General features: G+C 32.9%; 1 protein-coding gene across 2 annotated transcripts in view; it reads right to left on the bottom strand.

Annotated features, from left to right (window-relative positions):
• Positions 1-1,363: 1,363 nt before the first annotated feature.
• Positions 1,364-26,241, bottom strand: part of LOC114327508 (axin-1) — a 220,694-nt gene continuing 195,816 nt past the window's right edge. For both annotated transcript variants that reach the window (XM_028276148.2, XM_028276149.2), the window contains 3 exons: positions 21,582-21,980; positions 13,794-14,024; positions 1,364-11,026 (listed from right to left, as the gene is read on the bottom strand). In XM_028276148.2, coding sequence (XP_028131949.1) covers positions 10,900-11,026; positions 13,794-14,024; positions 21,582-21,980 — 757 coding nt within the window. In that variant the 3' untranslated portion in view covers positions 1,364-10,899. The remainder of the gene's footprint in view (positions 11,027-13,793; positions 14,025-21,581; positions 21,981-26,241) is intronic.

Raw genomic sequence — 26,241 nt, 5'->3', positions numbered from 1 at the left:
AATAAACACCAAATCACTGTAAAGAAGACTGTTCGGGCTTAAATGATTCAGCTCGAGCTTATTTTTACGTTCCGCAGAAGCTATATACCAAGTTTTAGACAAATCGGACATCTAAAAGTTTTTGTCTGAGCGATTTGACATGAAATGTACCACATACACACCTTAAGGAAAGGGGATTCAAAATAAAAATACATGTCTTTCTTCAATCAGTTCTATTATAAAATGTACAAATTAGGTTAATAGTAAAAGTACTCACAAAATGCTTATTACTTTGCTATAAAAATATTTACTAAAAGGAAAAAAGAAATGAGGTATATTGAAATCTACACTAGGTGATCACTGGAAACAAAGAAAAATGTAAATTTTGTGAATGTTATATATTTTGTTTATTTAAATTTATTTAGTGGAGATATAATTTGTGGAAGATTTTTAACAAATGCTTTCATTTTAACAAAACGATAAGATATACTATTATGTTTTCATTTAACGTGATATATAAAAATACTTATATTATTCCCTTTTTTCAAGACGCAGATCATAAGAGATTGTATTGTGGGTTGTGATTAGTTCTAAAACTTTCAACTGCTATATTTCTAGATGGCTGGGAAAATTTTTTAATATATTTAATTATATAAATTTATTTGAATACACAAAATATCAGAAAAGATTGTTGTGAATGAAATATTAGAAAATGATATCATCGAGGAAAGTAACGAATACTAACATATCAAAAAAGGAAACCTCATGGTTTAGAGAGGAAGTGAAGATAAAATGTGAAGAAAAAAGAGATCCTTTTTACAATACAGAACAAAACAAACACAACAGGCATACAACCACTATAAACGAATACTTTAATTAGTGAGACAAATAAAAAGGGAACACTGGCAGAGCTTCTCAAAACAGATGGAACACGTAATCTACCGAACGCAAAAAGAAATATGGAGAATGCTCAGAAGACAAAGAAGAGAGATTAACGAACTAATAAAAACGAAACATATTCACAAAGAAACATTGCTGGTTACTTTATAATTGTGTCTTTAATACTGGCAGTATTAAGGTACGTAACCACTACGTTGGTGCTCCGTGTGGATGCGGCAATGCGCTCCTCTACATATAAATTATAAACCACCACCGATTGGATCGCCGAGGGTCAGCGCCGCTCCGGGCGATCTCGATCCTCGGCGATCCAATCGGTGGCGGTTAATGGATCCGTACCTTTAGACTTTTGAGAAAAAGCAATATTTGTAGTTAATACTGTGCCATCCTCATTTTAAAAAGCAGACTGTTGCTTTTTTGCACATAAGTAGTTAATTAGAATTGCTGTGTAGTATTAGAAGCACTGTATTTGCTGTGTTTTCTATACTTCTTCGTATATTTTCCCAGTCTGTTTCAATGTTTTCATGTTCTATATTTTCCAATAGTTTTTTTCCATTTCTTGTTGATATTGCCGTTTTTTTGTTTTTAACTCTTCTATTCTCCATCTTTTCCTTTTGTTTTCTTTTTTCTCCATATCTATCATTCTTAGCTAAGTTTTGCTATTACAAGGAAGTGATCAGATCCCACATCCGCGCCTCGATATGACCTTACATCTTGAATCATTCTTATTCTCTTTTTATTTATTAGGAAATGGTCAATTTGGTTTCCTGTATTTCTTCCTGGAATAAGCCGTGTTATTTTATGCTCTAGCTTGTGCCTAAATTTAGTACTTGCTACAAACATATTCATATCTGTTGCTAGATTGCCCATTCTTGTCCATTTTCATTTGTTGTGTCATGTGCTGTTTCTTTCCCTGCTACCGATCTCCAATCTCCTCTTTACCCATCTTTGCATTGAAGTCTCCTAGAATTATAAGTGTGTCATGATTTTTAATTCCCTCACAGAGACTTTCTAGGGCTTCATAAAAATCATCCTTCTCTTGATCATCGGCTTGTTCTGTGGGTGCATAGATATTTATCATTGAGATATTAGCAGCTCTATTATTTATCCTTAAATAAGATATTCTTCCATTTACTTTTTTAAATTCTAATACATATTCTCTCCATGTTCTACTTATCATGAAGCCTGTACCATTTCTACCTTGTGTATTTTCCCCTCAGTAGTACATTGTGTAATTTTGTTTGTCGATCCTGCCTTCTTCCTTCCATGTTAATTCTTGCAATGCTATTATGTCTATATTATAATCACTCATTTCTTTTGCTACTTCTTCCATTTTGCTCATGGCTAGCATAGTTTTTATATTCCACGTTCCTATATTTATTATACCTCTCAATTTCCTATTTCTATTACTTTTCGGTGCTCTCTTATTCGTTTTCCGTATCCACGCCTGGCCATTATCCTGTACATCCATTCTTTGACCATCACTTGCTAGTTTTTTGGATCTGTTTTAGTAAATTTCCTTTGTTGTTCATTTAGCCTATCACTCTCTGGGGATCGTTCACTTGTAGAGCGTTTGTAGTATTTTTCTTTTTGTTCTTGTTCTTCTTCATTAAAGTTTTCCACTGTATAGCTCTTGTCATTTATAATTAATTTAGTTTGTCTGAGATATGCTCGTTTTCCGTTTTCTCTTGCTTCTCTGAGATATGGTAGCAGTATTTTTCTTTCTTCTTGCACCTTTTTTGGGAAGTCATCAGATGTCCAAATATCGGTAACTTTTTAGATTTTTTCGATTTAGAAGACAAAGAAAAGATATTAACGAACTAATAAAAACGAAACATATTCACAAAGAAACATGGGCTGACTACTTCCTTTGCTGGTTTCTTTATACATGTGTCTTTAATACTGGCAGTATTAAGGTACGTATCCATTACGTTGGTGCCACGTGTGCATACGGCATGCGCACCTCTACATATTATAAATTATAAACTACCACCGATTGGATCGCCGAGGGTCAGCGCCGCACCGGGCGACCTCAATCTTCGGCGATCCAATCGGTGGCGGTTAATGGATCCGTATTGGATCCATTGGTATTGAAAACGGTATTGGAAAAAACGGCAGGGCGCTTCTTTTAAAAGAAAAAACGTTTAATTGTGATGAGTGGTTCCTGAGATACAACCGGTCAAAGTTGACCGGCATTTACGGCAAAGATATAAACAATAGGATCATAATTTTCGAACTATCACCTTTATAGTTTTGTCCTCTTTCTCCACACCAATTTTCATATCTTTAAAATGCTCATAACATATATTATTATAATAAACACTATCGATATTACGAGTGAAAATTGCCAAAAATAGCAAAATTTCAATCAAAAATTAGCTTGGGGAAAATGTAATCTCAAAGTTCGAAATCCTTATACGTTAAAAAAATGCATTTTCCCGGCTTCCCATGGAGCAATTTTCTTCATTATTTTTTTGTTCCCAAGTAACTCGAGTAGTGCCATCTAACTAACACATTATTAAATGTCAAACTTGCTTTTGTTTTGTTATAATATATTAATTTATTTATAAGAAAAGAAAACTACATATTTTTCCAGTTGTAGACTTTTTTTGGTAAACTCACTACAAGTGTACCTTTTACCGTTAAAAACACAAATATTCTCATTTGAAAGCTGTATAATTATTTAAACAATCTTTATTTAAACAAATTAAAAATTTTTGTTATAATCAATAAATTAATCTATTATAACAAAACAAAAGCAAGTTTGACATTTAATAATGCGTTAGTTATATGGCTCTACTGGAGTTACTTGGGAACAAAAAAAAGAATGAAGAAAATTGCTCGACGGGAAGCCGAGAAAATGCATTTTTTTAACGTATACCGATTTTGAACTTTGAGATTACATTTTCTTCAACCTAATTTTTTATTGGAATTTTGCTATTTTTGGCACTTTTCTTTATTAATACCTATCGATAGTTTTTATTATAATAATATGTTATGAGTAGTTTAAAGATATGAAAATTGGTGCGGAGAAAGAGGACAAAAATAAAAATGTTCGAAAATTATGATCCTATTGTTTATATCTTTGCCGTAAATGCCGGTCAACTTTGACCGCTTGTATCTCAGGAACCACTCATCACAATTAAACGTTTTTTCTGTTAGAAAAAGCGTCCTACCGCTTTTTTTCCAATACCGTTTTCATGATTTAATTTAATTTAATATTTCCCGAGATATTCTATTTGTTTATAAGCCAAAAAATTGTTTATAATTTTAAAATATTCCTGAGGCCGTTTAAATAGTTCAATTTCAATTCTGTAAAGTACATTAGATAGGTACAGTGTCCTTTTATACAAAAATCATAGTTATTTTCATGTATCATAATTATTGTGGGTATTATAGCGACCGTAAATTTTTAATTAACAATTCAATTGTTGCTGAACTGTTCATTCAATTTCCATCGGCTTCTGGAATTATAATCTATACGAAAAGAGCTTTTATATTGCCAAGTTATTTAATTATTGATAAAAAATTACTTATCTAAAATTTTAGTTGAAAATGAAAGATTTTGTTGAAAAAACCCGCATTTTCCGGGGAAAATTTTCGTCGAAGTAAATCGGGAAAAACACGTCTCTATGCAGAATTTAATTACGGTGAATTTTTATTTAAGTGTTTTTGGTGTGAAGTTAAAATCTTTGGAGTTATAGAGCAAAAATTGAAAAAAAACACAATTTTCGGGCGCCATTTTGTTTATAAAAAAAGTAGCACACTATCTGCGGACGTTGCATACCTATACTATCAATATATACAATCATAAGATTCGATTCCAGCAATAAAATTGCTGGTAAATAACTATTCCCAAAAATGGCCTATTCTCCGATAATCTGCCCTGATTATAGTGGAATATAACCCTATCAAGAAAAAACGAAAATTGTAGATCGAATGTTTTTAATAAGCAGGGCAGATATAAACGTTTATTGGCCTATAACTATATTCAGATCAAATTCCAACTGATTTTATATAAACCTTGGGTTTTTTTTACCATAGAATGCCCTTTTGCCCATGAAGTAAGGTTAAACTGTTTGTTCGTATTATACAGTGATGTATTTCTTCTACAAAAAATTTTCGTTTATGTTTTCCATGAAAGCATTCGTAAATGTTATTTTCCTGATACTTTTCCGACAAAGTGAACAGAGAAATCTGAAGGCACTTAATATATGCACCTACTAATATTCTTTTATAGCCTTTATTGCCATTTTTTATAGTACTTTCTACTATCTATGTACTAATTACAAAAGTCTATTTTACAAAAATCTGTTGCTTTTAAATTGTAACAATTAAAAAAATATTACTATTTCTTAAAAATAACAATAAATAAATTATATTCAGAACTTTTAACGCTACCTTTTTACAGAAAATAAAACACTAATTTTAAGAAAACCGTTTTTCTAGAAGGAAAATGTTGAACCTTTAAAACAATAAGTAGATATTTTTATTTGTATTGATTATAAAGCATATTGGGATTCAATATTTTTTTCTTTATTTTAATTGCATATTAATTTATTCAATCCAACCTCGAGTTCTATTACTCACATATAAAAGATATTTTATTCAAGATGGTATTGCGCTAGTGAATACATGCAATTCGTTTGTTGATCATTTTTTTTACCCAGTTACTTAAAACGGCATGAAAATTAATTTAGAGGTTACATAAGTACCCTAATGCCTATAGGGCATTCCAAGACTATGGCGTTTATGACACCGCTGGGAGAAAAACATTGTATTTATTTATATTTGTACCACATTGTGTTTCTTAAGTTTTTTACCTTTAAAGTTATTTAGCATTTTTATAGGACACTTTTTATCATTTAACTATTGTTTTTGTCTCTCAGATGATAACTTATTTAGTTTAGTTGTATGCTTAAAATGTAGCACTGATGGTAACCGATAAAACTGAACTTTATCACTATTGCTTCGCATTTCACAGTTCAATACACAACAGAAATGAGGCATATTATGTTTTTAAATTAATTCTTTCCGTGAAAAAAACTAATCCTTGTACAAAACAAAATTACACAAAAACGTAACTAAAATTATCTAAAACACATTAAGAACTAAAAGAATAACATTTATGTTTGCCTCCAAGCCGCCATATTGATTTAATTTTGACAGCATGTTGGAATGACCTGGGTTAAAAATGTCCTGGGTTAAAATTATCACTGCTGATATCGATATGAAAAAATCTTACTGAAAATCAAATGGAAAGTCGCTAGCTTTTCCTATAAACTGCTCATTCTCAAGCTTGTCAAAATATAAAAACTTGGATCATGGAATCACCCCTAATTGATATAATTTAATCAAAAAGCATGAATATTAAAAAAACACAATATGAATCTTTCATGTTACCCAATTTCATTTATTTATCAATACAAATAAAAACATCAATACCATGTACAAAATTTCGATTTAATTGAGTAAGATGTATACAACTATTTTTGCATATTTGAAGACACTTACTTAAAGTTTTTTGTTGTACTTTTCTCAGAAAGAATCGATAATTTCACACAATTTATTATATTATTATGTTTGAGACTCGCATATTTACAAAAATGATTGGTTCAGTAATTTATTTTCCTTCTAGAAAATAATATACACTTATGACTATTGGGTGTTTCAATGTTAGGCAGATATAGTAATTTTAAATAGACCGCATTTTTTCGCACTATCTTCAAGAATCATTGGCAGTATAATATATTCACTGATACAGAGTATGGATTACTGTCAGAATTCACTTTAAAAGAAAACATTTTTTAAACATACAAACTTTAGAATAAACTGAATGTAGTTTTTGTACATGAGAACAAAAACTATAGCAATTAATCGATGTCAACTCATAACTCTTAAACAAACAAGTGTTTTTGAAAATAAGATTGGCCACTTTTTACTTCATCATTTACCAAATCTTTTTTTTTTATTTTGAAAAAATAACTAAAAATGAATGGTGGAATAAAGAAATAGACACACGCACAATTCAATAATATCTCTTCAAAAACTGTATTAAACTCCAACGTATGCTTCTTTTCATGAGCATTTTTCAGTGCGTCACAAATGATAGAAAAAAAGGTAAGTCCGTGATAATAAACATTTATGACATTTATTCTAACATGACATTTTAGTTCCATCTGACAGTTGTCACATTTTATTTGCAATTTGGCATAAAAACAAATCAATTGAGTTTTTGCATTTATAAAATGGTATTTTCTTTGATTTGTATAATCTTATAAATTGTACAGATTATATTCGTAGATATATTATATAATTAGTAAATAATTTTTTTTCGATTATACCGCCATCTATTGACAACTAGAATAAATGTTATAAATGTCACCGACGAAATGTAATCACCGACGTGCGTTTTTTTCTGTCACATACAATTTAATGCGTTTGAAAGAAATCGAAAAACTGTGACGCACTGAAAGATCCTCATGAGAAAAAGCATAAACAAAATGGTATATAATTATATGAGGCAGGAAAAATGTCATTACAAAATATTATGATATGACGTCACCAGGATTCGCGCCCTTGAAGAGATACGTGAACTTTTTTGCTCATTCATTGCAATTTTTTTTATTTTTATTTGCATTGTTTAAAAAAAGTGTTCTCTTAAAATAATTGTTTTTTATTTAAAAATGGCAATTCCATTGTAATGTAATGCAAGTTGCACTGTACACCAACAGTATTTCAATACGATATTAAACAAAGCGATATATCGTATGAAACATCTCAAGAAATTATTTATAAGCAAGGGAAAACTTTGTATAAAAATTACACAATTTAAATTTGAATATTCCCATTGTAGCTTAGTGCTATTTCGACACGCCTGAATTACGTAATACGCCATTTTTGAGTAACGTCACTATGCAATTCAAATTTCAGTGCAGTTTTAAAGAAAATTCTTTTTGTGAATTTATTTTTGATAATATATTGCAATAACATCATTCTTACAAAGAAAAAGAAATGAGCGAAGTAAAATAGTTCAGAGAAAAGCTGAAAAATCAATAAAAACGCATTGGGACATAAAGCATATACTACAAGTACATCAAACGAAATGAACGTCGAAAAAGAGTCTATCACATAATCCAACATCTATCCATTATAGTTTATCCATTATAGTCCAACGTCTATCCATAAATACCAACGAGAACCAAAAGCTAAAGCTTTCTACCAGAATCCTAACGAAGCATGACGTAAAATCGATCTTTAAATAAACTAAATAATATAAGAAGGTCTACGATCAGCCAAAGATTTAAAATAACAGTTGCGTTTTCTGTCTTCCAAATTTCGCAATACATGTAGTTTTTTGGGATATGACTTTTTGTCAATAGTTTTGATGTAGAATTGAGTAGTGTAATTCCTCGGTAGTTCGTAGGCTCTGTCTTTACGCCTTTCTTGTAGATGGGTATTGTTATACTCTCTGTCCATTCCTTTGGTACTGTCATGTTGTTTACCCAAATATCCTATCCCAAAAAATATACAAGAAAGTCGGTGTATCGGAAGAACAACAGGGTTTCCGCCCAAACAGATCCACAATAGACGCTATTTTCATCATGCGACAATTAGTTGAGAATTCGACAAGCCCATGTTCACATGCTTTGTAGATCTGAAACAGGCATTCGACAGAGTACGATTGACCCATGTTCACATGCTTTGTAGATGTGAAACAGGCATTCGACAGAGTACGATTGACCCATGTTCACATGCTTTGTAGATCTGAAACAGGCGTTCGACAGAGTACGATTGAAGGACGTGCTCACTATACTTGGAAAGAAAAACATAGGTCAGAGGTATAGAAACATCATCGAAGAGCTCAATAGATCCAACAAAACACGAATAAAAACCACACACAGGCTCACGAAAGAAATCAAAATCAATGTCGGCATTAGACAAGGAGACAGCCTCAGTCCATGCCTATATAATTTAATAATGGATGAAGTTATAGGCAGTGTTAACAAAATGAATAAGGGATACAAAATGGGTAACTGAACCATGAGAATACTTTGCTACGCAGATGATGCAATCTGAATAGCCGAAAATGAAGATGACTTACAACGCCTACTACAAAAATTTAAAATAACCGCCGAAAAGTATAATCTGACACTATTCACAGAGAAAATCCAATCGATGGTAATATCCAAGAACCCAATTAGATGTAAATTAGTAGTGGACGACCATATAATCGAACAGGTAATGGATTGTAGATACTTTGGTGTGGAAATATCTAGCGACAGGCATCTGTGGCAAGAAACAAAACAGCAGCGAAAGCAGCGAGAATATCTGGTTTCCTGAGGGACATAATCTGGCGGAATAAAGATATGAGCACCGAAAGCAAAGTCCGCATTTATAAGACATGTGTTAAGGCCCGTACTGACATACGCAGCTGAGACAAGGGCCGAGTCAGCAAAGACCAAACAGATAATGAGAACAACAGAGATGAAAACCTTAAGATCCATAAGAGGTATCACACTCAGAGATAGAATACGAAATGAAGACAGATTGAGAGAGCTAGGGGTTCAAGACGTAGTGAGATGAACAAGAGCACGACGACGCATGTGAAGAGACCACGTAGATCGGATGGACACTGAACGTATCGCGCAATGGGCGAAGACACAGAAGCCCAACACCAAGCGACCCATAGGAAGACCAAAAAAACGATGGTACGAGAGTTGGAGCTCCGGATCGCAGCAGAGACTGTAACAGAAGAAACAGAACATACTCCTATTACAAGAAGAAGATGTAGTTTTTGTATGTAACAATACTAGGTCCCACGTACCAAAACAAAAAAAAGTTGATTAATAGCAAGCTGAAAATTTGTTAATAGCTTAACGGAGTCTAGTCGGACAAATTTTGATGAACGGGAACACTGGAACAGTTTGCCCCTTCGATCCAATGCCTCGCAGTCATGCAAGATATGGTTAACTGTTTCCAATGATATGAAGGAAACCTGTTATGACTCTGCTTGTTTGCAGCAATCATTCAGCTCTACTAGCACATAACCGTCCAATATACATATTGCCATGTGTTTGACCATGTACACCCTCCCAGTGCGAGTTGGTAGGATCCAGGCTTTTTTACATTCGCGGACGGTGCGTTTTAGCACTTCCACGGCCGGCTCTGGACCCAGGTATTTTGTAGCTGATGCTCTCCTGGTAAGTGCATCAGCTCTTTCGTTACCGTAAATACTCCGATGACCCGGAACCCATACCAACATTGTTATGTTGCGCCAGTCTGTTGAATTCGTGTCGACATTCCCACATCAGCCTAGAGCTCACCTTAGGGCTTATAAGAGCCCCAATGGCTGCTTTGCTTGGCTATGTGTGCATATGTTAATCCGCTGCAGTTCGAAGGCCCTCAAGTTGTTTTCTGTTGCACACTTCAAGATTGCAAAAATCTCTGCCTGACTGGCAGAGATTGAAAAAAAACAAAAAAAAACGCTGGCATGACTGTTTAGAAGTTACCGAAGATTGAACAGGAATTATGCCTATCAGGAAGATTGAAGAAAAAGACGTTTAAAAGTTAAAATAAGGCATTAAATAAAAATTTATGAAAATTATTTTGCAAGTTCAAAGGGGAGATACAGAGAAATCAAAAAGATGACCCTTCGTTAGTTTAAAATATAACTAACGTTTTCACTAACAGAATATTTGTTTTTCTTTTAAAAAAATACTATTACAATCAAATATGTCAAATAAATACATAAAAATAGTTACAAAATAAGCGTACAATGGGATAGAAAGACCAATTTGATTTAAAAGATGACGTGATGTTACACTAACGTGGCATATTCATGAATATATAATACAAAATTTTGTCTTTTAAATAAAAAAATCAAAACATTCAACAACAAAGAAAAATAAATTATTTGCAAAAAGATTTAAAAAATCCGTATAAGTAAATAGAGGGTTAAAAAAAAGGTTTTATTACTCGTAAATAGTTTTTTTAGTAACCGTTAGAAAATAACGTAAAAACTCAGTCGATTGGCTTCACTTGGGCCATTATTTTACCTTCCCATAATGGAACTACCTCTGTATCATTACTGACTTCCTCTTGAATAACTTGGTTGCCAAGTTCTTCACATATAGTTTTGAAGAAATACCTACAAGAAGAATATAGATCAGTTTTTGATATAATATTTCTATAATATCTTTCTCTTAATTATTTTTTGCATATGAATATTTTCAAAAGCTTAGTTTCATATACAGTGCGACAAAGCGAAATGGAAATAATTCATTATTTCGTAAACCGGCGACTTTAATAGCCACTTTACATGATGCAACTAATTGCGCAATTAATTTCACAATTTCTTGCAGCAATAGAAATTGCATCGTGTCATACGCGAATTGCACAGAAAAGCTGCAACTTCTTGCAGCAATTTCTTGCTGCAAGAAGTTGCAGCTAAATAGAACATGTCCTATTTTTCATGCAATTTTTTCTGCAATTTGGTTATATTTTTAGTAACTTTTAAGGCTACACTGTTTGTTTTGACATTCTGTCATCCTAAATTTTAAACTAAACAATTTTTGACAAAACTAGAGGAACTTTTTACCAATTTCACGCTTCACAGATAACATTATTCTGGCGATAACTTTAATTATGCAACATAGGGATTAAAGAAACTATATTCTATTTTTATTTCTTTTGTATTTAACAACTTGTTTCCTTTTGTAAATGAATAATGTATTATAGGTATACTTGCATTAGGTATTAATTGATTTTGTTATACATAATACATATTATAATTTTCTCAAATTATAATCTAACATTTTTAATCTAATATATCTGATAACTCTACTCAAAAAATTACATTTTTAATTTATAAAAACAACATAACCTAAAATTTATGGTATGTCAAAGTTTCTGTCCATTTCATGTCAGTTTATGCAATTACTTGCACCGTGTAATCACTTTATTGCAGAAAGCTAGTTGCAACTTATTGCAGAAGTTCTTGCTGCAAGAACTTGTGCAATAAATTTCGCAATTACTTGCATCGTGTAAAGTGGCTATAAGAAAAAATTCCGAAATAGATCGATTTTTATTTTTAAATTATGATCTTTTGGCATATATACAGGGTGTCTGCATAACTTGGAACCATATGGGAAACTTTTTTAATATCAATTTTACGAAAAAAAGTAATTCTTTATAAAGTGCTCTGCATAGTCTAAAACCTAAGATGCAATCATCATATATCAAATTTTGTCAATAGTATACGAGGTATATAAAAAAATATGAATTTCGCTCAAGAGTAAACTACCTTTATATTTCAAAATATCAAAAAATTTTATTATGAAAAGTTATTTGTAATTAAAAACCATATTCAAATATGCAATAACAGCCTTCTACTTGAAAAAAAAATTTCTGAAATTTTCATAAAATGCCGATTCCGAACATCATTTTTATTTATTAGACATGTAATAACTCTTTTATTAATAATTTTAGGAAAAAAGTTATTCTTCATAAAAATCTGTGCATGGTCTAAACCTCAAGATGCAACCATCAGTTATCCAAGTTTGTTAATTTTATACGAGGTGTGTCAAATAATATGAATTTAGAAAGAATTCATATTATTTGACACACCTTGTATAAAATTAACAAACTTGGATAACTGATGTTTGCATCTTGAGGTTTAGACCATGCACAGATTTTTATGAAGAATAACTTTTTTCCTAAAATTATTAATAAAAGAGTTATTACATGTCTAATAAATAAAAATGATGTTCGGAATCGGTAATTTAGGAAAATTTCAGAATTTTTTTTTCAAGTAGAAGGCTGTTATTGCATATTTGAATATGGTTTTTAATTACAAATAACTTTTCATAATAAAAATTTTTGACATTTTGAAATATAAAGGTAGTTTGCTCTTGAGAGAAATTCATATTTTTTGATATTCCTCGTATACTGTTGACAAAATTTGATATCTGATGATTTCATCTTAGGTTTTAGACTATGCAGAGCACTTTATAAAGAATGACTTTTTTTCGTAAAATTGATATTAACAAAGTTTCCCATATGGTTCCAAGTTACGCAGACACCCTGTATAATATATATCATACTAGTGACATCATCCATCTCGGCGTGATGACATAATCGCCGAGACAGAGATTTTTTTAAATGAGAATAAGTTGTGTGCTAGCTCATTTGAAAGGTTATTCAATTCTCTATTCAGTAATATAAACATTAACATAATTATTTATACAGGGTGTCAAAAAGAATTTTTGAATTAAAATAATTGACGTAAAAAGAAAAATCTGCGTAATTCAAAATACATTTTACTGCTAAAAGAAATAAAAAAAGTTTACTTCACAAATAAACATTGCGTTTCGCATAAATTAAATGTTCAAACTGCCAAGAGGCAGGTGGGTGGCAGCTTGAACATTAAAGTTAAGCGAAAAGCAATTTTTATTTCTCAAATAATCATTTTTTTTTGTTTTGACAGTAGTAAAATGTATTTTGAACTAAATAAATTACTTACATAAATTCTTCTTTTTGTGTAAATTAATTTAATTAATTAAAAATTTTTTGGACACCCTGTAAAAATAATTATGTTATTGTTTATATTACTGAATAGAGGATTGAATAACCTTTCAAATGAGCTAGCACACGACCCCTATACTCTTTTAAAAATATAATCGATTACGTCATCACGTCTAGGTGGATGACATTACTAGTATGATATATAAATATGCCAAAAAATCAAAATTTAAAAATAAAAATCGACCTGTTTCGAGATTTTTCCTTTAAAGTAACCGGTTTACGAAATACTTAATTTATTCCATTTAGCTTTGCCACACTGTATGTATAATAAAACTTAATAGAAAAGGGAAATAAATACATAACATTTGTTATTAATACAAAAATTCCCTTACCTATAATTTCCCTTCTTGGGAAGATACTCTTTGAACTGCCTTAAGGTAATCTGAGTGCCGGGTATCTTAGTTCTATAAGGAAATTGCTCATCGCAAAAAGTGAACACAACGGTCGTCACTTCATCAGATCCAACTTGACCTAGAGTGACTTGTCGAGAACCTCTCATAGACTTTCTCAGCGTCGATTGACTGCTATGAGACATTTCTGAGAAAAATCTACTTGAAGGCGACCTGGAAAAGATTTAAAAAATTAAATTTTGGTGACTTTTGTAAAATATGTAATAGTATAACATTGATTGTTGACTATAATTTATTTCACAGGTTCTCGTTGATTCTTCTTTAGCTAATCCTGTATCTACAACAAAGTTTATTTTTTAGATATCTTAAACAGCTAGTCTGTATTAGCCTTTTTTCTTTCTTCCTATTCTTATTCTACTCTTTACTATTTTGGTATGGTCGCCTCGTATTTCCGCAAGACTGTGTAAAAATATAATGTATCTGTAATAAAAGCAAGCCATAAAAATGAAAGCAAAACCTAGTAGTTATTAACTGCAAAACTATCAATGGCTAAGATGTGTAAAATATAAAAGTTTTAAGGTTCTACATTCAGATGTTCCTGGTATGTTATTTTAAAATATGGGCAGTCACCCAGTTAAGTTTTCATCGAACTGTTGATCAGTCCACGTGGACAAAGAGCCACTCAGAAAATCGGATATTGCTATTATGACCAATCATAAAGCGTTATCTTTTATCGGAAGAATTACTCACCCTTCGCTCAAGATATAACAATATTTGGCTGAGCGAGCCATGCCATAAAACAGTTTATCATAAAGTGTCATCTTTCGGCCGACCGCAGCCGTCAAGTGGTGTGCACGTGGTTAGGTATATTATTTTTAAATTGCGGCAGCGAAGCAGATTTTGCGAAACAAGAAACTGAGTTAAATTCAAATAGTGCACTGCAAGTGAATTTAATTGTGACTTCATCAGTGTTATTTCTAAATTTCTTTTAACATTTTACGAAGACACTTTTCAAATGTGGCGTCTGTGATGCAATAATAATTCTGCAGCTGAAGAGCCACTGGAACCCTCTAATTAATTGGAAGATTTACAAAGCTGTGTAATAAAACGTAAGCAACATTTTCAATAACTCTATGATGATGTCAAACAACACTTCGATTAATTCTTAAAGCCAATAATTTTAAGTACAAAACTATAGATAAGCACCAGACTAATGAAAAGTATTACTAAGCTTTGTTTTTTAACCAGGAGGAGTAAACTAAAAAAACAGATTCACACCCAAGAAAGTCACTAGAAATATCCCCAAATACATCTTCTTTTTTGGTTATTCATATCGGCCTTCGACGGTTATCCATAAATATTATATTATACTAATATGTCGCTAAAGAGTTACAATCTAAAGGTCGATAAAGGTATATCTATCAATGGAGAATTTTGGAACAACCTACGTGTTGCAGATGATACAGTAAAGGCCGGGACACACATATCCGCACCGAGCCAGCACCGCGCCCGCACCGAACACAGACAGCATGGCCAGTCTTGCTGTCTCTGCTCGGTGCGGACACGGTGCTGGCTCGGTGCGAATATGTGTGTCCCGGCCTTAATAATAATGGATTAAGACAATGATTTAGAGAACGTAATGCAACGCCTTAGTGAACGCTGTCATGAGTACGGACATGAGTACGGGCAGAAGATGAATTTAAAGAAAACTAAATGCATGATCATGACTAAATCAGCACACGCAAACATCCAATTGACTATTGAAGATACTGTAATTGAGAGTGTGGATACTACAAATAATTAGGAACATGGATAACATCAAATGTGGACCAAAGCAAAGAAATTAGGGAGCGTTCAAGTATTACGTAACGCGATTTTTGAAGATTTTTGACCCCCTCCCAACCTGCGTTGCGTAATATTTGAACGGCCCCTTACGACACGTATTGAAATAGCACGTGCATCATTCATTAAACTTAAAAAGTTTCTTTGTTATTAGGATATAAGGTTAGAACTACGCCTTAAGGATGCTTCGGTGTTACGTGGTCTCTAATGTGATAATTACTGTTATTGACAATTTTTTATACAGATATGATTATTTTACAATAAGTTCTGTTCAGTCGAGTCGATTAGTGTTATCACTATGTACCTAGGTATATCACAGATGTTAATAACACCGATATTTTTTTCTTATTTAAACTTTTTCGTAAAATAAAATATTTACTGATACCCACATAATTTGAGGACATGCGATGGCCCCATTTACAATTTACACTTAAAATCAAATGTTTGCAAAATAATAACTTTTATTTAATTTAAATTAGATATCTACGCTATTGTTCACTAAATTGTCACCCTGGTCACTCTTAACAGTGTTGCCATTTTGCTAGTATCTTGTCCGCTCTTGTTAGCGTAAATTTTCCAACGGAATCCCGTCTTTACACTAACTCTTATTTAATGGTATGTAATACTCTTCTAACTCGTTGGTTAATAAGTCTCGGGCCTAACCATGAGATAGCGACTCAAATGAATTGTCTATTTGACATTTCGGTGGTCCTAACATTCAAAAGCATACTGTGAAAATTTCATGTAATTAGTATTATTATTTACCGAGTTACAGTGCTTGAAGTGACGCTACTTTTGTGATTTTTATTAACAATGGATTCAAAGTAAACCGTGTTTATTTGATGGGAAAAAATATAGTCCAAATTAAGTAGTGACTTAAAAGTGTTACCGAGACTCTGCTCCCTCGATTACAACCGTTAAATGATGGTTTGATAAATTGAAACGCGGTAGTACCGACGACAATGATGCTGAGCGCTCCGGAAAGCCAAATGATGCAGTTATTACCGAAAACATCGAAAAATTGCTGAAAATTATTACGGAAAACCTCAAAGTAAAGTTGCGGGAGATACCTGACACTCCAAAGTTATCAAAGGGTAGCATTTTAGCTAATGCTGGCCACTCACTTACGGATATCGAAGAGCCATGGCATGAAGGCCAGGACTGAAGGCCGTTATCGAAAACCGACACACTAGCATCAGTTCGTTATCCGACGACCTTTTCCTTCAGGTAAAGATCTGTAGAGAGTCGCAACTTACCACACACAGTGCAGTTATCGACGAGATGTGCATGTCCCTCACGCGAAAAAAGCGTTAAGAGCAAACAGTAGCGATCAACAGGTAACAACAAACGCGTTCCAAGATTGCGGCTCTAATTTTGAATATTTTGTCGAGATATTTGGCACACACATTCTTAATATAATAAAGAATGGCGGTACAGAGCCCAATTTCAGAAATATGTTAGTATGTGGAAATTACTCTATAACTAAATAAAATATTGAAAAAAGGAGCCTGTACCGCCATTAAGAAAGACAAAAAAATACACTTTCTTCAAATAAACTTTTTTATCCCGTGCCTAGATTTTGTGTCACATTGGAACTACTAAAAATCGATTTTTTTATAACAAGAAATCGAACGTCACTGACTTTTAACATTTCGCGCCTATGAATCTTAGAATCACCTATAAATTATTGTTTTTGATAGTACATATTATAAACGTCAGTGTTGAATTACCGACGCCACACTGTTGAAAGATCGCAGAACTTTCGCAATCTTGGACCGCGTTTGTTTCTACCTGTTGATCGCTACTGTGTGCTCTTAATAATTGTGCTGGAAACCCAAACGAATGGATGAAACAAGTTTTAAAAAACTAATGAAATTAGTGACACCTTTGAATGACACTGAATGACAAGTGCCATTATTGCGGAAGACAGACTAATTATTGCAACATTAAGAGCCAACAGTAGCGATCAACAGGTAGCAACAAAATATAACTTCGGGAGATAGTATCATAAACTTTGGCAACAGTGGTAATCTTTAACATTATCTAAGATTCATATTTTGACAATATCAAAGTCGCGCTAAATGGAAGTAATAGAAAACGATTTTATTAGGTATTAGTAAAAACCAAAATGGGTGAAAATTTTATATAACAATAATAATCATTTTTCGTTGTGAAGCGAAACAAATTTCAATTTTTGCATAATTTTGGCTCGGTTTTTAATGGACTTTTTCTTGGACGGTTTCACTTTATTTTTCGTTTGATTTACTTTTCCCATTTTGTTAAACTATTGATAATATTTTTAGAATAAAAAATCCTCCTAAAACTTTATTTACTCGCATTAGAATTCAAAATATTTTTACGTAAAATATACTTATCTATCTACATATAACTAAAACTCACAATTAACAAATCTATTTTTTCAAATAGGCCAACAATTTAGTTCTATTACACAAAAATATAATAAATTGACTATAAAACACTACTTTCCTATGAAACAACAATGTCGAATTCTTAAAATTCACTACTGCACTGAACAAATATCGAAAAAGATAAGATAAGAGAAAATCTGACGCAGGTTTGTCAAAATGACAGTGACAATTTCTCTATGTTGCCAAATTAGTTATTAGTTATAATATTATGTTCGATTTCTTGTTAGAAATAAAACATGAATAAAAAACCGCTAAACGCCGTAAAAATGAGTGGCGCATACAATATTCCAGCTTTAAAAGATCTGATATGAATATTACGTGGCGCGAAAATGTATTTTCATGTTGATGCAAAACAAAATTCTAGTTTTATTTTAAAAGATTTTTTTCATAATATTTGCCCAATTTGAAGTAAAACGCGCCACAAAAGAGTAACTTTGATACAGTTTGAATTTTGAAACTCTTTTGTGGCGCGTTTACTTCAAATTTAGCAAATATTATGAAAAAGTCTTTTAAAATAAAACTAGAATTTTGTTTTGCATCAAAATAAATACATTTTCGCGCCATGTAATATTCATATCAGATCGTTTGTAGCTGGAATATTGTATGCGCCACTCATTTTTACTGCGTTTAGCGGTTTTTTATTCTTGTATCACGAGTTTTTCAAAGTTATTTATAAATTAAATGTATAAAGTTGAATGCAATGTTTCTGGATTACACGTTAAGCTTTATAAATGGTCGCCTTTGTCGCATTATCTCCCAAATTATCTAGTGTCCATCGAATGTACACTAGATTTTTTTCTATTCGAAATAGATTGAAAAAAATATTGGGATGGCCGGTAAATGAACTCGGATTGCCCGTTGCCAGATCAAATTAGCGTCGTAACCACTACAACTACATAAACCATTTAGGGAATAATCGTTAATTGGATTATACTTTTGTAGCTTAATAACTTATAAACGGCTTAACCGATTTTGTTCACTAAACATGAGTTTGAAACGTATTGACAAGTAGTATCTTATGCATCTAAGGTCAAGTATGATAACTGAAGCTATTGAGCTTGAAAAACCGTTTTTCCCCTAAGAAATACATTTGATGATACTTATGAAGCCTATAACTTAAAAATTCGAGTTTTCCCGGGTATAAGGTATACACCGTTAGATTCGTCTAGAGTCCTTCTACAAACGCTCAATTATTGGCGTAATTCGTAGGTTGAAATTTTGAGTAATTGTGAAAAAACCAAAATTTTCAAAGTTTATTTTTTCAGTTTTTCGGCTATACTGAGCCGTGTGTATGTCTGATCCTGACAGCTTAAGACAACATTTGAAAGCTTAACTCAACGCTATTGATTTGGTGTATTTACTGTTCTCCTGTCTCATCTTGAACCGAAGATATATTATACCGCCAACACATATGCCGTTTTGTACCTACCAAGACCTATAGCTGGCTTATGGGTAGTCAAAATTCACAAACTACACCGGCTCTGAATCGACCCTTACCCCCTCTTCAAACACAGAAAAAAAATTCAGATCGGTTTAACTTTTCCACACACATACATACATATCCACAAACATTTTCCCTTTTTTAAATAAAAATTGACTCATATTTCTGAGCTCGGTAACTTTTGAACGGTATAACCGATTTTCAAAATTAGACATGCGTTGGAAAGGTAATGCTCGCTTCTATTAGAAGCCGCAAAGGCCGGAGTTAAATTTTTGAAGTTTTTGGGAGTTTTGAGGACGAGAACGAAAAACAGACCCTAAATAGGAAGGGCCGTAAAATCCACACCCTTGGACCAAAATAGATGGTTGACATATGAATGGTTGAGTCTTTTCCTAAACTTTAAGATGGAAGTTGGCCCAATTTTCAATTCAGTCAGATTTAGAAAATCAAAAATTTCGTGTATATATAGTGTCCCGTGTAGGGGGTGTAGGTGTGCGCCACTGGGGAGAACTGCCGTTCTCTGGTAATAATTTAGTAGGTCCAAAATGACACAAAATATAAGCATGGGATAAAAAAATTTATTTGAAGAAAGTGTATTTTTTTGTTCTCCTTAATGGCGGTACAGGCTCCTTTTTTTAATATTGTATTTAATTACAGAGTAATTTACACATTCTAATAGATTTCTCAAATTGGGCTCTGTACCGCCATTCTATCATTCTCTTTGCCTTATCCCTATGCGGAGTCGGCTTCCCTAATTGCATTTCTCCACACAATTCTATCTTGGGTCATATCAATATTAATACCCTTTACCAACATGTCCTGCCTTATCGTCTCCCCCCCAGGTCTTCTTTGGTCTTCCTCTCCTACTCTTTCCAGGAATCTGCACTTCAGCTATTCTTCGTATTGGGTGATTAAGGTCTCGACGTTGAACATGACCAAACCATCTTAACCTATGCTCTCTCATTTTGGCATCAATTGGTGCCACACCTAGACTTCCCCTAATATACTCATTTCTAATTTTATCCTTCTTTGTCACTCCACTCATCCATCTAACCATTCTCATTTCCGCCAAATGCATTCGTTGTTCCTCTTTCTTTTTCACTGCCCAACATTTAGTTCCGTACATCATAGCCGGTCTTATGGCTGTTTTGTAGAATTTTCCCTTCAGCTTCATTGGAATTTTTCTGTCACACAACACACCACTCGCTTCTTTCCACTTCATCCATCCAGCCCTAATTCTACTGCATGCATCCCCATCTATTTCTCCATTACTCTGTAATACCGATCTCAGGTACTTAAAACTATTGCTTTTTACGTTCACCATCCAAAGATACCATTTTATTTGTAGTAACTCCATCTTTAAATGAACATTCTAAATACTCTGTTTATGTCCTACTAAGTTTTAAACCTTTTTCCTCCAGAGCTTGCCTCCACTGTTCCAGTTTTTGTTCTAAGTCTCTTTCACTATTTCCTACTAACACGACATCATCAGCATACATTAAGCACCATGGAATGTTACCCTGTAGTTTCGCTGTTATCTGGTCCAAAACTAATGAGAATGCACCGAGCCTTGGTGCAATCCTACTTTCACATGAAATTTATCAGTCTCTCCCACGCCTGTCCGAACACTAGTCGTTACTCCCTCATACATTCTTACGCCATTCGCATACATTTGAGCAACTAAATGAGTTAACGGTTTTTACCATATTTGGTTTTTATTAGTTATTGTGCTTAAAAATGTTAATATCAAATAATAACATTTACCAGTGGTAGGAGACGTGTTTTTACTACAGCAGAAATAAAAATACCAGATTTCATCATTTTGGTATTTATCGGGTTTTCGCTCGAACCCCTCGATATAAAGAAAGCCGCTAGAAACTTCATTTATAGTGTATCACCTTTGGCCTAATCTTCAATAGAGTACATATTATCTACATACAGTGGAATACTGTTCTAAACATTTATTTTCACAAAATTTATTTTAACACTAACAAAAAAATAATAATTCAAGAAAACATAGTCAACAAATACAAAAAGTCTTAGTGATTTTATATTTACCTCTGTTTGGGTCTATTTCGAATATCCTCTTCCAACAATCGTCTCCTCGCTTCTTCCAGCTGCAGAGCAGTGTTAGGAACGGGCATAGGGGGCATGTTGGGATCGGCAATAAAAGGCTGCGCAGGCAAAATTCCACTTCCGCTACTTCTCTCCAACGAACTGGACCTGGAACCGAATCCTTTCCTTCTTCGTCCCGCGCTCGGAGAGGTGGCGCTGCTAGTCCTATGGCTACGGTGTTTCATAGACATTTCACTGTGAGTGTGACTAGTTCCTCGGCCACTCTTATCAGACTCGAGCAGCCAGTTTAATACACGATTCTCTTTTATAGGCATTGGAGCGGCATCTGACACAACCGAGACCCCGCTATCGGCGAGTTCTGATTGAGGTTTCTTGGGCACCCTACAAAAATAAAAGCCTTTTAATTACAGATTTTATATGTGACTTTTATCAAAAAATGGACAAACTACAAGCTAATGTACTTTTTATTACAATACAGGCAGAAGGTTTCTTCCACCAATGTCATATTTAAGAAAGCAGCTTTGGGATTTGGTTTGTGTAGTTTTTGAGTAATATATTAAAAAGTACAGTTTCCCCACGCTTATATACATCGTAGGAACTGGAAAGGCACTATTTTGTATAAGCGTTCTCTTACAAAAAAGTTGTGAGTTCCGAAAGAACGTTTATGTTTGTTTCATCGACTTCAAGAAGGCATTCGACCGAGTACAACACGATACACTTTTCGATTGCCTAATAAAGATAGTCGTACTGAAAAACTACTCATCAAACGTGGAGTACAACAAGGTTGTGTTTTGTCACCCAGTCTGTTTAATATGTACTCTGAAGAAATCTTTAGGGAGGCTTTAGATGACAGATAAGAGGGAGTAAGACTAGGCGGAGAAGTAATCAACAATATCAGATACGCTGACAAAAACAAAGTGGATGGCAGTTTGAATGATTAATATAGATCAAGGTCTGCTTTCTCTTAATGGAGGGGACCATTTAAAATGGTCCGGGTAAACCATTTTAAATAACTTGGCAGCTGGTTAAATGTAAATTTGTGACTCTTATGAAGAGATAATAACCAGGATCGAAATATTACGTAAGGCTTTTATGATCTGGAAACCTAGTCCAGAGAAATAAGGTTTTTGTCGGGACACTTGAGCAGCCAGGTTGCAAATGGGTTTTTTTTGGGTACTATATACCTAATACATTATAAATGCAAAAATGCCCGTCACAGTTCGGACGAGAATTTTAGTTATTAACAAATAAGGGTCAAAAATGACATGTTTTCTTGTTTAAATCGCTACAGGTAAAAATAAGATAATTAAATATCTTATTTGGGGTATTCATCTTTTAGTAGCTGAGCAAAGGTTTAAATGGAAGTTTTTTAATTTGGGTCCGATTATTTGTTGCTTCGAAAATTGCAAAGTAAGGCTAAAATGTCGAAAATTAAAAAGTTGCTATAACTTTTGCAAAAATTAACTTAAGACTTTGGTATTGAGTCAAACGTAGAGTCAAAGAGTTAGTATAATATGCGAAAAATGTCAAGATAATTCGTCAATTAATTTAAATTTTATTCAATTTGTTTATCCCAGAGAGCATTTTTCGTAATGTTATTGCTCAGAAAATAATAATGATACAGCAATTCTGTGAAAACCACGTGAAAGAAGAATACTTATGTTTTCAACTTATCTAAAAAAATCAATGAAAAGTCATTTTTAACATTACGAAAACATTTTACTAAAGTAGAGTCATTTTTGGCTTATAAATAATTTGAGTAATTTTGTTAATCGACTTTGGACTAAATCTACTTTAGGATTTGAAGATTTGAAAATTTTCAAAAAAACTTTTCGCCTAGGTTAATTACAGTCGTTAATCACTTTCTTTATTTAATTCACAGTTACTACTATATACATAAAATTCTCCTGTAACAATGTTAGTTACCGTACTCCTCTGAAACGGCTTGACCGATTTTTATGAAATTTTACACGTATATCCTGTAGGACTGAGAATAGGTTGTATCTATTTTCCATACTCATAAGTTATAAGTGAGGGTTACCCCCTGACATTTTTTTTTAATTTTTTTGAACAAAATTGTCTACCTTAATTTTATATGATGTACCTTCTATCAACAACTCCCATTTTTTATAAGCCATCTATATATTTAAATATATAAAATTCTCCTGTCACAGTGTTAGTTGCCATACTTCTCCGAGACGGCTTGACAGATTTTTATCAAATTATATTGGTAGGTCAAATTATATTCGGTAAATCTGAGAATCGGTCGTAATCTATTTTTCATATCCTTGATTGATTAGGGGGGTGCCCCTAACATATTGTAATGTTAGGTGGGGATATGTGTACATAACATACTATACAAGACTACAAGTACATACAAATTAAACTAATAATGATCAAAATGCATCCACAAGCTCTGAAGATATTAATCGCAGCATATTTTTGAAGAATCAATTTCATTTTTTGAGTGCACGGATTTTAATAATTCCCCTTCACCGATCCCGAACCGATTTCCTTAAGAAGTCATTTTTAAAGCTTTATTAAACACTCTGTTAAAGCTCAAAGTTAACTCCAACCTTTACACATAAATTATATACCTTGAACTTCAGAATGGCGTTAGTTAGGTTGCTTAATTGTTATAACCAAAATAAATGTGAATTAAATAAAAAAAAAGTGGCTAACTTTGACATTAATTAATCTTGGCGAAATTTTTTTTGTGATAATTTGTCTAAAAGTATCAGATATAGTTTACAGTTAATATTAATAAAGTTATTCAAATTGTTTGTTTAGTTTACTAAAATATTTTTGCAATGGTAAAAACGAATTTTGTTGATTTTTTATTAAAAATAATGAAAATATCGTTCTTTTTCTTTCATGTGGTACCCGCAAAATTGATAGATCATGGCAAAAAAGCTCCATGGGATAAACAAATTGAATAAAATTTAAACTAATTGATGAATCATCTTCAAATTTTTTGTGCATTATAAGGACTGTTTGATTCAACTTTTCATGCAACATCAAAGTCTTAAGTTCATTTTCGCAAAAGTTATAGTAAATTTTTGATTTTCGAAATTTTAGTTTTATTTTGCCATTTCCGAGGCAACAAATGATCGGACCAAAATTCAAAAACTGCCATTTTAACCCTTTCCCCATCTACTAAAGGATAAATACTCGAAATAAGATATTTGATTACACTGTTTTTACCTGTAGCGATTTAAACGAAAAAACTACCATTTTTGACAATTATTTGTCAATAACTAAAATTCTCGTCCAAACTGTGACGGGCATTTTTGTATTTATAATGTATTAGATATATATGTATTACCCCAAATACTTTTATATTTATATCTTTGCCTTATTTCCCTGAAGTAACCAATTTTATGTAAAAGAAATCTGTCGATGAATATTCGCAAGAAGGTCCTGAAATGCTATGTGTGGTCTATCTTATTGTATGGTTGTGAGACGTGGATGTTAAAAACCACAATGCTAAACAAAATAGAAGCCTTCGAATTGTGATGCTATCAACGAATCCTAAAGATATCATTGGTATCGCATACTTTCAACGAAGATGTTCTTCAAATGATGAATTTAGAACGCCTGCTCATAAACACCATAAAGAGGAGAAAAACAGAATACTTCGGCCATATAATTAGAGGACTTAAATATTATCTACTTCGTCTTACAATACAAGGAAAAGTGGAGGGAAAGAGACGGAATGGCCGAAAGAAATTTTCATTGTTGCGTAATATTAGACAATGGTGTGGTTCCACAGTAGAAGAATTATTTCGCGCAGCAGCCAATAGAAAAAGGTTTCAGGAACTTGTAAACATGATGACGGCCAACGTCTGAATACGGACACGGCACCTAAAGAAGAAGATATATACCAGGGGTGGCCAAACTGTGGCTCTTTGAAGGATTATTTGTGGCTCTCAATAAATTTACTTGAATTACTTTTAATTCTTGTGTTTCAAAATGTCTTAAATTACTGACAACAAATATAAAAGAATAACACCAGAACTTAGACAAGGAGACTCCTTATCACCGTTGCTATTCAATTTGGCCTTAGAATATGTAATAAGTAAAATATCATCCGAGTTGACAGGGCGATTTGCAAATCGAGGATCAAAACATTGTTGTCCTTTGCTGATGATCTAGGTGCAGCCGCTCATTCTACAAGACACGGGAGAGAGGCGTTTTCACAACTTGAGGAAGAAACAAGTAGTTTGGGCCTTCGAATAAATGAAAAGAAGACGAAGTAGATGCTAGTAACCAAAAGTCCAATACCAAGAGTTAGGCAGAACATAACTATGAATGACCACAACTTCGAAGTAGTAATAGAGTTTAAATATCTAAGGGCGGTAATCACAGATGACAACCACATAGAAAAACAGGTCATACCTATCATCATTATTAAGATCTTAGCTGCTAAAATGACAATCTAAATTAAGACTGTATATGGCAATTATTCGCCCAATTCTTACATATGGAATTGAAACATGGATTATACATCAGTGGGAATTAAATGATAAGCTGCTGGTATTTGAAAGGAAAGTTTTTAGAATGATATCTGGTCCTCAAAGAGATGAATAATTGACGGATAGTTGAGAAGGCGTCGCAAAGCTGAGTTAGTGACTGTGTATGA

Source organism: Diabrotica virgifera, chromosome 7 (genome assembly GCF_917563875.1).
Source record: "Diabrotica virgifera virgifera chromosome 7, PGI_DIABVI_V3a".
NCBI lineage: Eukaryota > Metazoa > Arthropoda > Insecta > Coleoptera > Chrysomelidae > Diabrotica > Diabrotica virgifera.
The sequence above is the reverse complement of the archived record's forward strand: the minus strand, read 5'-3'. Positions and strand labels throughout refer to the sequence as shown.